This window comes from Neolamprologus brichardi, chromosome 12 (genome assembly GCF_056152115.1).
Source record: "Neolamprologus brichardi isolate AB-2024 chromosome 12, ASM5615211v1, whole genome shotgun sequence".
Taxonomy (NCBI): domain Eukaryota; kingdom Metazoa; phylum Chordata; class Actinopteri; order Cichliformes; family Cichlidae; genus Neolamprologus; species Neolamprologus brichardi.
The window spans coordinates 2,288,268-2,302,229 of NC_142115.1; the positions used below are offsets into that span (position 1 = coordinate 2,288,268).

Genomic DNA, 13,962 nt, shown 5'->3' on the forward strand with positions numbered 1-13,962 from the left:
TTATCTTATCTTATCTTATCTTATCTTATCTTATCTTATCTTAAAGTCATGCCACAGCATCTCAATAAGATTCAAAGTAGGTCAAAGTTAGTTTCTCTTTATTGTTCGTTTATTTATTTGTTTTGCTTTTTTAGCAATGGTTGTAATGGGACATAAACCGTTAAAAAAGTTCAACTTTTATGTCATCAATCCACATAACATTTTCATCAAAGTCTTGGGGATCATCAAGATGTTTTTTCTGGAAAATGTCAGACGAGCCTTTTTGTTCTTTTTTGGTCAGCAGTGGTTTTTCCTTTAGGACTCTCCCATGGATCCCAGCGTTGCTGCCCAGTCTCGTTATTATTGTTCAACACTGAGACAAGGAAGCCTGCAGTTCTTTAGAAGTTGTTCTGGGTTCTGGGTAATGGCTTTCATTATGGGTTGCTTTAGTACCAAAGACTTCTGTCCGTCCTTCTACACCAACGCCTCAGTCGTCCTTTCCAGACTGACAGAAGTGTCAGTGACTTTGAGTCTCATCTGTTCTGTGTTTCTTTAAATCAGGGCGCTGACCCAGCGCTCTGAGTTCATTTCGTATTTGTCTCATTTTAGATTTGTGATTAGTTTGTGTCATTCCTATTTAGCTTTAGTTAAGGAAAGGCAGTTATTAGTTATTGTTTCCTTGGTTTCTATGTTTGAGTTCTTGTATCGTTCATCGCGTGTTAGGTCTGTTAAGCTTGTCATGTCTAGTTTCAGTGTTTCCTGTTTTATTTTGAAGGAGTCGTGTGTTCTTTGTTCATTGTATTTAGTTTCACTTCCCTTGTCCTGTCATTAGGCTCATGTCAGTCAGCTGTTCCTCCATGTGTTCCCACTTCCCCTAATCACCTGCTGTGTATTTAAGTCCTCTGTTTTCAGAGTGTCATTGTCAGATCGGCTGCTTTGTTTGCAAGCTGAGAAGTTGTGTCAAGTTTCCTCGTGTCACGTCCATGTTCCTGTTGTAGGTTTTTAGTTAGTTTAGCTCACCCAGTTTAGTTTATTGTTAGCTTTGCCTTTTGTTTACCGTTATTTTGCCAGCCTCAGTAAACGGCTCATTTTCTGTTATTCGAGTCACGTTTCACATTTTGTTTCCGTCTGCATTTGGGTCCACTCTTCACTCTACACACAGTCAGCCCTGCTGATTGTGACACGTGATTTGTTCTCTTTGGAGATTTTTTGGTCTTCACTTTAGCAGACAGGCTGTATTTAAGGAATTTCTTGATTCAACAGGTCTGTCACATATAGACAGATAACATTCAGTGACTTTAATGGCTAATTTTAGAATCTCCAGTTAACCTAATCCCATGCATGTCTTGACTGCGTGGGATTAGTTCTTATCAGAGAACTTGAAAAGAACCCAAGCAGACACAAGGATAACATGCAAGCTCCACCATGCATCGCCTCAGACTGGATATGAACCCAGTGTCGCTCTCTTATTAATGTTATGATATGATTCATATATTCTATTATTGCATGTGTTTATATCTTTTCACATTTCACTTCTAAATATGTTTGTATGTAGTGGATGTTTCCAGAAGTTTATTCATTTTATCTAATAAGATTTTAATTTATAACTGGCCTAATATTCCCAAAACCATCATTAGGAATGATATTGGAAGAGTGGCTGTGAAGAAGTCATTCTTACGAAGGAGAAACAGTGAAAAAAGACGGAGATATACCAAAATATGCAAGATCTAAACATAGAACCAGGCCTTGTGGAGTGATACATCCAAATTAGATATTTGATCTCCAAAAAATTGCCAGACATATTGGACAGTAGAGATGTAAAACAATACGGCTGTGTAACCGACTGCCTCTGAGAAGGTTTGGGGTTTCATATCAGGCAGAACTGATGGAATCATTAAATGGTAAATGGCCTGTATTTGTATAGCGCTTTTACTAGCCCCCCCTAGGGACCCCAAAGCGCTTTACACACCCAGTCATCCACCCATTCACACACACATTCACACACTGGTGGAGGCAAGACTGGGGCAGACCGACAGAGGTGAGGCTGCCATATCGCACCATCAGCCCCTCTGGCCAACACCGGTAGGCGGTAGGTGAAGTGTCTTGCCCAAGGACACAACAATCCAAGCCGGGATTCAACCTTCCGATTACAAGACGAACTCCCAACTCTTGAGCCACCATTGCCCCGTTGAATACTGTTGAAGAACAAAGGTGGTGTTTGTGTGTGTGTGTGTGTGTGTGTGTGCATGACTCAAGACTTATGCACAGTACTGCACATCTCTGTAAAAGTCTATCCTGTCTGTTTTTTCCCAGCTTAGTCAGAGTTGATTTCCCAGGGTGCTTTACAAAGCCACTACAGGGCGTAACCCATAGTGTGTGTGTGTGTGTGTGTGTGTGTGTGTGTGTGTGTGTGTGTGTGTGTGTGTGTGTGTGTGAGGCCTGAATGGGCTGTGGTGAGACTGACTGGCTGAATGCTGCTGCAGTGGGAGGCAGTAACCTGATAGGAGAGTGAATGAGTGTATTTCTCAGCAGAGGCAGAACATTAGTCCAGCTGTTCCTGTCTAACACCGTCTTCTCCGATTGCCCACTTCCCACTGTGTTTGTGAATTTCTGTATCTGTGTTAAAGCTGCACAAAACTGTGGTGGAAATAATGCTGTCAGTATCTTATATTGACAGCAATACAAGATATAATTCAATATAAGTCATGCATGGTTCATATACACTACATCTGTATATCATTTCTGACCTGTTTTTATTGTTTAATACAACTTGTTTTACATTGAATGCCAGCTTATTCTTTAGACTATTAATGAACCAAACATGGACAAAAATGTAGACTAGAGACGGATTCACGTGATTTTATTCAGACAGCAGAAACTGTGAAGACTAACACAGATAGAGTTGTTAAATCATCGTTTAACAGAGTTAATAATATTTTTAACCGCTCGTTGCTGGTGCTGGATCTCTGGAAAAAGAAAGCTCAGTTTAATTTCAGTCATGTAAACCAGGAGGCCCTAAACTCGCATCCCCATCTTCAGAAACTGGAAACACTTTATGTCCCACAGCTTCTAGCGTCTGTTAACAACAACTTCAACACTGAGTTTTATTTAAATAAAGATGCATATGATAGCACAATACGTTTGTAAGCTTTAGTTCACTTTCTCTTAAAAAAGCTAAAAGTTCTTCATCTGGTTTTCCAAGAACCAGATTTAGAAACATCGTGTCACAGAATCCATGAATCCTGTGTTGATTCAAAAAACTGTGGAGACTGCAATTTAACATACACAGTTGCATACACAATATGTTCTGTTAGACAGTGACAGTTGTGTTTTATTTCTGTGTGTGTGTGTGTGTGTCTCCCAACTGCATCTGTCTCTTTAATGCAATATTGATCTGGCTACTGGAGGCTGAATGCTGCAGTGTGCTGAGAGATGCTGAGTCATAGAAAGCAGCATCAGTTCAGTTGATGCAGCGTGTGCTGCTGTATTGTAGCACGCTGACTGACTTCACTCATAAAGAACATTAAACAGCAAAAGTATCTCCTCCAGTGCCCTGAAAGGCTTTCTTCATGCTTTACCTGACACAAATCACTGAGTGCACACACATTTCATGCCCCACCAAAGAAAGAGATCAGTGAATAATTGATGAGTAACTGCACACAGGCAATAAGAACAACAATGACCCAGATCACAAAGGATACAGAATTTGCTTTATTGTAATGAATGTATCTGGTTGATCTTATCAGAGCCTGGAATTACTGAGATACTGAGGCCATTAGTCCAAGTTGTTTTTTCTCCCAGCAGGGCCCCACCCAGCCAAACATAATCTCCCTCTAAAAACCTTCGATTATAATTATTATTATTTTCTTCTATGCATTTATTGTTTTTTCTCCCAACAGAATCTACAGTCACACACATGATTCTTCAATGGTGCAATTTCAGATGTGGATTGGAGCTAACTGTTAAATTAATAATGTTAAACCTGCTCTTCTTTCCCAGTGTCCCAGATTCATTTTAAGATTATTTAACTACAAGTAAAAAACTATAATTAAACAATAAGTAAAAGCAAAACCAATAAAATGATCCTAGGTGAGATCTGATCTTTGGCCTCCAAGTCAATAGTCAAGCGTGACGGTTTATCCAGCACGTCTACTCTAATCAAACATCAGCTAATGCAGGATTCAACCTTGTCAATTTGATTTCACAGAATTGAAGCCATAAATTTGCTGATAAAAGTTCACGGTACAAGGCAGGGCCGACCTGGGTACATCTCCTGCAAATACACCAGAAAACAACAGCCCTCTGCTCAGCTATGAGAAGCTAACTGCTCATTTGTTTGTATCCTGCCATACTTTCTCTGATGTAGCTCTGCCATCGCACAAACAGAGAAGGCCTTTGTGTGTCAAATTACAACACATACAATGCATGAGAATAACCTATATTGTATGATTTAAGCACAGCAGAGTCTGCTTGTACTCTTGTCCATCCAGGCCCAGGGTGAATGAAAACAAAATTAGATTTAAATAATAAGTGATATAAAACTACTCGACTATCATAAAGGCAGCACATCTGTAAAACATTTTGTGAAGAACTGAGGCCATCCCTGTGTCTGCGCCACAGTTACATTGGCCCCTTGACATCCAGATTATCTATTAATAAGCATGTGTGCTCTCATTTGCTTTTACTCATTTAAAGCACCCAGTACAGCTCTAGATTCAACATTTTGTGGTTTCACCACACCTTTTACACCCATTATTGTGAGAATCAACAAGAGGAAAGAGCTTCATAAGATGAACACCAGAAACTTGGCATGTTTCTGGTGTTGTTGCTTGTTGTAAAGGAATAAGAGGCTGACTCTTTGTCCTGAATCAGTACTCTACATCAATGTTTTATTAATAATGTGCTAAAAATGTAAAGGGACTGCAGGTTTCCCATTTCAGTTGTCATTATGCTGATAATCCTATAGACATATTGTTCTAAATGTAACGATTATTTTCTTTACTTGCTATTACTTGACACATTAATGTATTCTTTATAATAGTAGTACGGGTTTACAGCACGAAATCCACCCATAAACCAGTAGAAAAGGGAAAGAAAATGGTAAATGAGATTGCAGAATCCAGCTGGATCTGTCTACACCCAGGCCTCAGACAGGCATAACTGAAAATCACTGCCCAGCCCTCGAGTAAAAAGCAAGGCGTCTGAAAGCCATGGTTAGCTCTACTGCGACAGCTTCCGCTAGGAATATTTCTGATAAAATGGTCAGCCACGTGGACTGTTGCTGCTACTAGCAGCCCACTCGGATGACTGTTTTATATCCTAATGAATCGAAATGCTCTAATTTAGTCGATGAGATGAAACCTCTAGCTGTCTGCACTAGAAGCTAACACTAGGATGTCAAAAATAATCCCTTTACAGTGTCGCATTTTCTTTCCACCATCACGAGGAAGTAGGTCAACGTCTACAGATTAGACGTTAGTCATAAGTTTGAGATGAAAATGACAGGCAGGCCGGTTAGACCAATCAGAGATTAGCACATGAACCTTTGATTGGTTTACATTTGTGTCTATAAAGGAAGTGTTCGCTTATAAGCCAATAGGCACTTGAGTTGACGCCTTAAGGGCGTTTCCTGGACGTATAAAGTAAAGCGTTGAGGCATTCAGTACGCACTTCAAGTGAACCAAAGTCTGTCGTTGAAAGTCCTACGCTACCTCCAGTAAATATGAGGGAAATTGTCCATCTTCAGGCCGGCCAGTGTGGAAACCAGATTGGTGCCAAGGTTAGTGAAAATATGTGTCATTTCACGACGTTATTAAGTTGCATTATTTACGATCAACGTGTTCTTTGCACCAGAAGCCTGTGCATTGTGCTCGTTACGTCCCAGAAGCCACACCCTGGGAATATCAACGTGTCCTACTTAAATGTTGGATAAGAAATTAGTTAACTATAGACATAACTATATTTTGAGAACCTTGTAGAACCGTGATATATCGACGTCTAATTAAATAAAATGGAAAAATAAATGTAATGTTGAACAGTTTAAAGATTTCCCTGTAACCCTTTGTTTTTGTTATTTAGATAAAAGAAAATTGCTGATAAGCTGAATGGCAACTCTAATTATTAACGTTTTTACGTCGAATTAACGGAAACGGAACTTGGCCATTGTTCTCTCGGTGTATGCTGCACTGCGGAAAAAAGGGAAGTAAAGCTAAGGATTGTCGACAGAATACTCTAAAAAGCCTTAAGTAAAACAGCCCGATAGACTATAAGCTTGATAGATTTGTGGGTTAAACTATAATTTTGAAGATTTTTGTCTCATAAATCGGATTATTTTTATTTATTTTAATTGCAGTTACCGGCTTCGTGCGGCCTACTTCGTGCTTTTGCTGCAGCCCGGCTTTTTGCCTGTAGTGGGCGGTTAGTGACGTAGCAAGGAATGTTCAAATTCATAACCATAGCAGCCAATGGCGTATGAGACCGCGCGCGCCTATGGCAGAACGGCGGGAACTGTCAACCATTTTAAACTGACGTCAAGAATCAGGCGCGTGGCTTTATTCATGTTTATGATTTGTAAATGTAACCCTAAATCACATCACTGCGACATCAAAACGACAGAATGTTAAATATAGTGTAGTGTGCCTCTTAAAAGAACAGTAGACCAGGATGAGATTGCTTTATTTAGTCACTTTGTTTTATTGCTCCCTCATTTTTGCCTTTTTATTTGTATTTATTTTAGTTTTGGGAGGTGATCAGTGATGAGCATGGCATTGACCCAACTGGCACTTACCATGGTGACAGTGACCTGCAGCTGGACAGGATCAATGTCTACTACAATGAGGCATCAGGTAAGTACATCATCCATACAGCTTGGCCTAGGGCTGTATGTGGGTTTAATGATATTTAACTGATATTTTCTTTCTTTTTTAATAATTAGGTGGCAAATATGTGCCCCGTGCTGTCCTTGTGGATCTGGAGCCAGGCACCATGGACTCTGTGAGGTCTGGTCCTTTCGGCCAAGTCTTCAGACCAGACAACTTTGTTTTTGGTAAGTTGCATTATATTATGTCGAAATTTCTAAGTTATGTTGCACTATGGTTACTAAGTTTAGTCTGGATTTGTTTATGCAGGCCAGAGCGGTGCTGGTAACAACTGGGCCAAGGGCCACTACACAGAAGGTGCAGAGCTGGTGGACTCTGTCCTGGATGTAGTGAGGAAGGAGGCAGAGAGCTGCGACTGCCTGCAGGGCTTTCAGCTCACACATTCCCTGGGTGGCGGTACGGGATCTGGTATGGGCACGCTGCTCATCAGCAAGATCCGCGAAGAGTATCCTGACCGCATTATGAACACCTTCAGCGTGGTGCCTTCCCCGAAAGTATCAGACACAGTTGTTGAGCCCTACAATGCCACGTTATCAGTTCATCAGCTTGTAGAAAACACAGATGAGACCTACTGCATCGACAACGAGGCCCTCTATGACATCTGCTTCCGCACCCTTAAACTCACAACCCCTTCGTATGGTGACCTCAACCATTTGGTCTCTGCAACTATGAGTGGCGTCACCACGTGCCTCAGGTTCCCCGGACAGCTCAATGCTGACCTTCGCAAGCTGGCTGTAAACATGGTGCCATTCCCTCGTCTGCACTTCTTCATGCCAGGCTTTGCTCCTCTCACAAGCAGGGGTAGCCAGCAGTACAGATCACTCACTGTACCAGAGCTCACCCAGCAGATGTTCGATGCCAAGAACATGATGGCTGCCTGTGACCCACGTCATGGTCGTTACCTGACGGTGGCTGCCATCTTCCGCGGGCGCATGTCCATGAAGGAGGTCGACGAGCAGATGCTGAACGTGCAGAACAAGAACAGCAGCTACTTCGTCGAATGGATCCCCAACAACGTCAAGACCGCAGTCTGCGACATTCCTCCCAGAGGTCTCAAGATGGCTGCCACCTTCATTGGTAACAGCACGGCAATCCAAGAGCTGTTCAAGCGCATCTCCGAGCAGTTCACTGCCATGTTCAGGCGTAAGGCTTTCCTTCACTGGTACACTGGTGAGGGTATGGATGAGATGGAGTTCACTGAGGCAGAGAGCAACATGAACGACCTGGTGTCAGAGTACCAGCAGTACCAGGATGCTACTGCCGAGGAGGAGGGAGAGTTTGAGGAGGAAGGTGAAGAGGACCTGGCTTAAGTTTACTGTTGCACAGCTGTTAAATCTGTTTCTCAGCAACTTTGTGTCACGAGTACCTGACCTACAGTCTATTTCCCAGTCTTCTGTTCAGTTCTTCACTGAGGTGTTATCCTGTCTTGTCCTGTTTCATTGTTCTGAATAAAACTTAAAAGACATATTTCAAGTTTCTCTTTTCTTTTCCTAACTGTAACTTAATATTTGCAGATGCTCTACACTGTATATAAAGTGTAGTTTCTTGACAATACTGTAGTCATTGCAACAGTACACCAATTATTTTAACTAGCTTAGTTTATACAGTATCTATGATGAAAGCTTAAACTGAATATAAACTTCAAATGGGCTTAAAAAATGCAACTAACAGATCATGATGAGCAATTTCACTATTAATTTGCATATTCCAATTCTCACTAGTTGCAGAAAGCCGAAAAAGCTGTGCTGTCTACATTAAGGTGAAAAATATCACTTGTGAGAAATTCACAAGAAGCACTAAATTATTGATGTACTTGTGTAGGTTTTTTTTAAGTCAGTAGGGGGCAGTGTTGGCTAAGACATTCTCTTCCACAAAATGTAGGCCGAACCTTGTCTAGCTGGCAAACCAGGTCCTGCTTTTCCGAAAAGTGATACAAACCCACACTATCACGGAGAGAAAGGAAGTGTTTAAGTTAAATACTGTAATATAATATGGGCTGCCAACATAAACTATTTTTAAAGGCACCTGTTTCAAATGCACAGCCTTCACCTGTGCACAAACCCCCCAGCCTCAGAGACAAATCAATCTGTTTCTGGCAACTTCACATGGAAATCAACCAAATGTAAGGCAATCTCAACAGAATCCAAAGGCAGTTAAGAATACAGGTCATTGTCTAGCATGATGGTTAAATCTTCAAATTAGTCCAGAAATCTTGGAGAAATTATAGAAACTTTATTTTGAATAGTTAAATAATAATACAAAATTACCCTTTTATCATCTTAAAAATAAAGCAAAATTTCAAAGATCTCTGTCTACAGTGAATGCATGAAAAACTGCTGGCAGATTAAACTGTCTTCATGGGTCTCAGTAAAACAGTCAAGCAGACAGCTAGACCAGAAAGGTTGAGTGCATTACTATTATCCTCAAATCTGGCTTCCTATGTCCCAACAGATGGCTGAAAATACATCTACAAGTTTACAAGGCACTCAGTGAACTTGGATTGTATTTCAAATCTAACTGTGTCTTACAAAAACATCCAGAACTCTCAGGGAAACAGAAACTGGCCTTTGTGTTCCTGTAAACAGTTTTTAAAAGTGAAGCAGTTTTTGGTTTTTATACCCCGTAGAACAAACTCCCTGAAAACCTGAAATTAGCTTCATCTGAATCAGGCCTGAAAAACGTTATTTTACTTTACTTTGAAGTGGTTTATTGATATGTTTGTAACCTCTTTCTTTTCATTTCTAGTGGGTGGATCTCCATGTTCACATAGAGTCTAATGATTAGCCTTTACACAGAGGAAAGCGTTAAACAGCTGTCCCAAGGATATAACATAGACTGAGTCCTCATAAAGTTTTACTGCTGATTTGACTTTGCTTTCACCAAGGCTGTAGCAGAAACAACCTGACTTCACTGGGACAATCTCTACAGTGGACATTAGCACATGTGTGGTATGTGGGAACATGAGATAAGACTCTTCTAATGGGTTGTTCCCCATGGCCTCAAGATGTCATCACAGAGCAGAGTAAAATCCAAATTCTAATAAAAAGGAAAAATTCCCTTTGAACAGGAAGAAACCTCCAGCAGAGGAGCAGTGAGGGAAGTGACACATGACCAAAGCACACTGTATAAGAGAGCCAGAGATCAATAATAAGTAATGATTCAATGCAAATTGGTGCATACATCTTTTATTCTTTGATTAAAGGGCCAAACATATGTTTTAGGCATCATTTTACACAACATTTTTGGTGCAGTTGGTCGCTGTATCCAGTTCCTGCCATATCTAGAGTGACTATAAAGAATGTGAAATCACAGTCAGAGATGGATGAAGATGTAAGAAAGAGAAGATAGGAGAGGAAGAAGAGATGTTATCATTTAAAGGTAAGGACAGCTCAGGAACATTTTACAAACTAGAAATTTAAAAACTTACATATATTGTCTAATTTTTTAAATGAGATGCTAGATCTGTAGAAGATGGAAATATATGATTTTTTCATGTTGTGAAAACATACTGAGGTGCAATTCTATATGCTATATGTGCAATTCTTGTACAATTCTTCTTCTGACGAAGTTGTACTTTTGTATTTTCTTACTCAGTTGTATATAGCATTTGTATTTCTATTTTATTCTATTGTATATATTATTCTATTCTATTTTATTCTATTGTATATTTTATTTTATTTTATTCCAGTGTTTTCTAATTTCTGCTACATAACTTTGCACTTTTGCTGTAACAAAACAAATTTCCCACCTGTGGGACTAATAAAGGTCACCTTATCTTATCTTATCTTATTAACAAATGTTCAATGAAAATAAGAGGAAGCTTATTCAAAGGATAAACAGCTTAGCTTTCAGTACTGTTTTGCATTTACAGTAATGCACTGTTGGAGCGGTGCACAGTGGCTGCAGTGTTAGGTTACATAAAGGGCAGTTTAAGTCATAAGGCACTTTATATTATAACCCAATGGTCAGACAACCCCTATGATGAAGCACTTGTTCACAGGAGGAAGGAAAAACTCCCTTTGAACAGAAAGAAAGCTAACCATCTGCCACGACCAATTGGGGGTGAGGGGGAGGAGCCAGAACAAATGACACACTGTGGAAGAGAGCCAGAGATTATTAAAAAGTAATGAATAAATGCAAAGTGGTGTATAAACACAGAGATACTGTAAACAGGCAAGTGAAGGAGAAATGCTCTTGACATGAGGCTCAAGTTTTGCACTATTGTCCGACAGCTAAACTACAGTGGCTTATAAAAGTATTCGGCCCCCTTGAACTTTCCCACATTTTGTCACATTACAGCCACAAACATGAGTCAATGTTATTGGAATTCCACGTGAAAGACCAACACAAAGTGGTGCACACGTGAGAAGGGGAATGAAAATCATACATGATTCCAAACATTTTTTACAAATAAATAACTGCAAAGTGGGGTGTGTGTAATTATTCAGCCCCCTTTGGTCTGAGTGCAGTCAGTTACCCATAGACGTTGCCTGATGAGTGCTAATGACTAAACAGAGTGCACCTGTGTGCAATCTAATGTCAGTACAAATACAGCTGCTCTGTGACGGCCTCAGACTGAGAGAATATTGTGAGCAACAACACCATGAAGTCCAAAGAACACACTAGACAGGTCAGGGATAAAGTTATTGAGAAATGTAAAGCAGGCTTAGGCTACAAAAAGATTTCCCAAGCCTTGAACATCCCACGGGTAGTGATGGGCAGATGAAGCTTCATGAAGCACTGAAGCTTTTCATTCAATTGGTTCACCCCAGTGCAAAGCTTCTTGAAGCTTCATTTGCTCTAGTAGGACACCTACTGGATGTAAAAATATTAGTTGGCATGAATTTGAAGAGTGTGGCCTTTTGCACACAGCCTGTAAATGTCAACAACAAAAGGAGTGTGTAAAACATCTATATTGTAGTGATGGCAGCATACTGTGTATATTTATACTGGCAGTATGGAAAATGATTATTTGGAAATGCTTAAAATGGAAATGATCATTTGCTGTGAGGTGAGGTGTGGTTGGGGTGTGGACAGTGGTTGTGCTTTTGTAACGTTGAGGTATGGACAGCTACAGACTGAGGCCTCAGTCCTGCCTGTTCACATTTTATTCTGTAAAAACTAAATTTTCACTGCTTTTATGACCTTTTTAGTGGGGAGAACATAGCTAGGATTTAATGATTTAACAAATCTTTTAAATCCTTTGTCCTCCACAATGCTAAATGGCTAGGAGTCCTCAATCACCATGGTAACCAGGTCTTCATCTATTTGAGATTGTTCTCCTGAGGAAAAACAATAAGAACAAAGCACAAATATAAATATCACACACGTAACTTATTACAGTTGTATAATATTGTTATAGCATTTAGTTACATTACTGCATGCTATATTATCATGGCATTTGATGGTTCACCTGGTCTTACTCCCCTTATTCTCATGCAAAGCTCTGTAGTGCCTCAGCATGGATGAGGTGTTGTTGTTATAGCCCAGCTCCCTGGCACATAGCAAACACTTCACCTTGTACAAAAGTAAAGACAGCTTAACATAAATTGTATTGCACCATCAGTATTATGAAAATGCATCTTCTGTAGAAATTTACATACCTTGTTGGGAGGAATAAAATCAAAATGTTCCCTCACAGGGGAGGACATCCTCCTCTTCTTAGCTGGCTCCATTCTCTCCTGACTTTCTCTCCTCACTCTCATAAACCTCCAAACTCTCACTAACCGCAACTCTCCATCAAACACCCACATTTTGAATGGAGTCTGAGGGGTTTATATCGCTGTCATAGCTCGCGGCAAAGTTCGAACCACTTCATGAACCAGTCACGTGGTACAGCCGGGCAGCGAGGCTTCGGACGTCATCATTTTCAGCTCCTCCCATAAATGAAGCAAGCCTCAATACGCGCGAAGCCTCGATACAGAATGTCACATGACTAGCTTAGACTACAAAAAGATTTCCCAAGCCTTGAACATCCCACGGGCTGTACCATCACCATCGCCACTGTCATGACAGTGTATAGCCATCTGGCCAGCTAGCACATGTACAGACAGTACAGTGCTCAGTACGGTGCTCCAGGCCAGGTCCTGGTGCTTTGTTCCAGGTGTAGGGGGAAAGAAGTGCTCGTCCAGGATACATATGAGGATCAGGCAGGCTGTGTTCTCTGTCACATCCTGGAAGATGGGGAAGGGAGTAAGCAGCTCGTTGCCTGGTGCATGGCTGCAGTGCAGGCTGTGGGGACTGGACCCATGGTTCCATCTGCACCGCCACTGGTTAGTCTATGTAATAATAAGTCATTAAAAAAGCTTCTCTAACCAGACGGTCAGGACTGTTGACGCTCAGTCTGACCTCTGGCACCTCTGACTGACACAAGGCTTCAATATACAACCAGCTGTATTCTCATCAGGCTGAGAGCCAAAGCCAAGCAGCCTACATTCCTCAATCCCATCAGTCCGCCTTGGGAGAGCAGGGATGTTGTCAATGTCAAACGAGCACAGAAAAGAAAGGAAAAAAAGAACATTTTTATTGATTAATTAATTTTTTTTAGTATCTATAACTTACCTTCTACTCAAAAAAAACATCAGCAGGTGAAGCAGTGCTAAGGTCCTCAAGACTTTGACAATATGTGCTGCAGTCACATAGTGTCACGCAGTCCCCTTACCAGCTGAATATAGAGCTCTAGTTGGAAACTGACACCGACCCTAGCATCATGTGCACAATGACAGCTTGCTGAAGCACATCGCCATCACAACACAACTAAATATGCTCAATAAAGCACACAGAGAAGAGCACACACACTTTACAGCAAACAATCAGAAGCCATGCCGTGATGCAGGGAGCGTTTTGTCTGTGTAAGCCGAATGCTTTGCAGGAATATGAAAGTTCCTTTTTTTTAGCATTTAGCAACGAGTCTGTCACAGAGCGAACACAGAGACACAGACAGACATTCACACTCACGTTTACACCTGTGGACACTTTAGAATCAACAATTAAGGAAGCCCCCAAATACAAAACAAAACAAAACCAAAAGTTTTTCAACACAACCAGCATGAAGAAGTGTTAGAGGGCTGTATGGATGCACTGTAACATTCATTTTCATCCATAT

The 13,962-nt window shown here is 40.8% G+C and overlaps 1 protein-coding gene across 1 annotated transcript; it reads left to right on the top strand.

Annotated features, from left to right (window-relative positions):
- Window positions 1-5,604: 5,604 nt before the first annotated feature.
- tubb2b (tubulin, beta 2b) lies at window positions 5,605-8,324 on the top strand. Its single transcript, XM_006802541.3, has 4 exons — window positions 5,605-5,758; window positions 6,716-6,824; window positions 6,914-7,024; window positions 7,107-8,324. The coding sequence occupies exons 1-4, from the start codon at window positions 5,702-5,704 to the stop codon at window positions 8,165-8,167; spliced, it is 1,338 nt and encodes a 445-aa protein (XP_006802604.1). The 5' UTR covers window positions 5,605-5,701; the 3' UTR covers window positions 8,168-8,324.
- The last annotated feature ends 5,638 nt before the right edge of the window (window positions 8,325-13,962 follow it).

Coding starts and splice junctions, on each gene's coding strand:
- tubb2b (XM_006802541.3), top strand. CDS start 5,702: ATGAGGGAAATTGTCCATCTTCAGGCCGGCCAGTGTGGAAACCAGATT. Junction 6,825..6,913: donor CTACTACAATGAGGCATCAG/GTAAGTACATCA, acceptor TTTAATAATTAG/GTGGCAAATATGTGCCCCGT. Junction 7,025..7,106: donor ACCAGACAACTTTGTTTTTG/GTAAGTTGCATT, acceptor TTGTTTATGCAG/GCCAGAGCGGTGCTGGTAAC.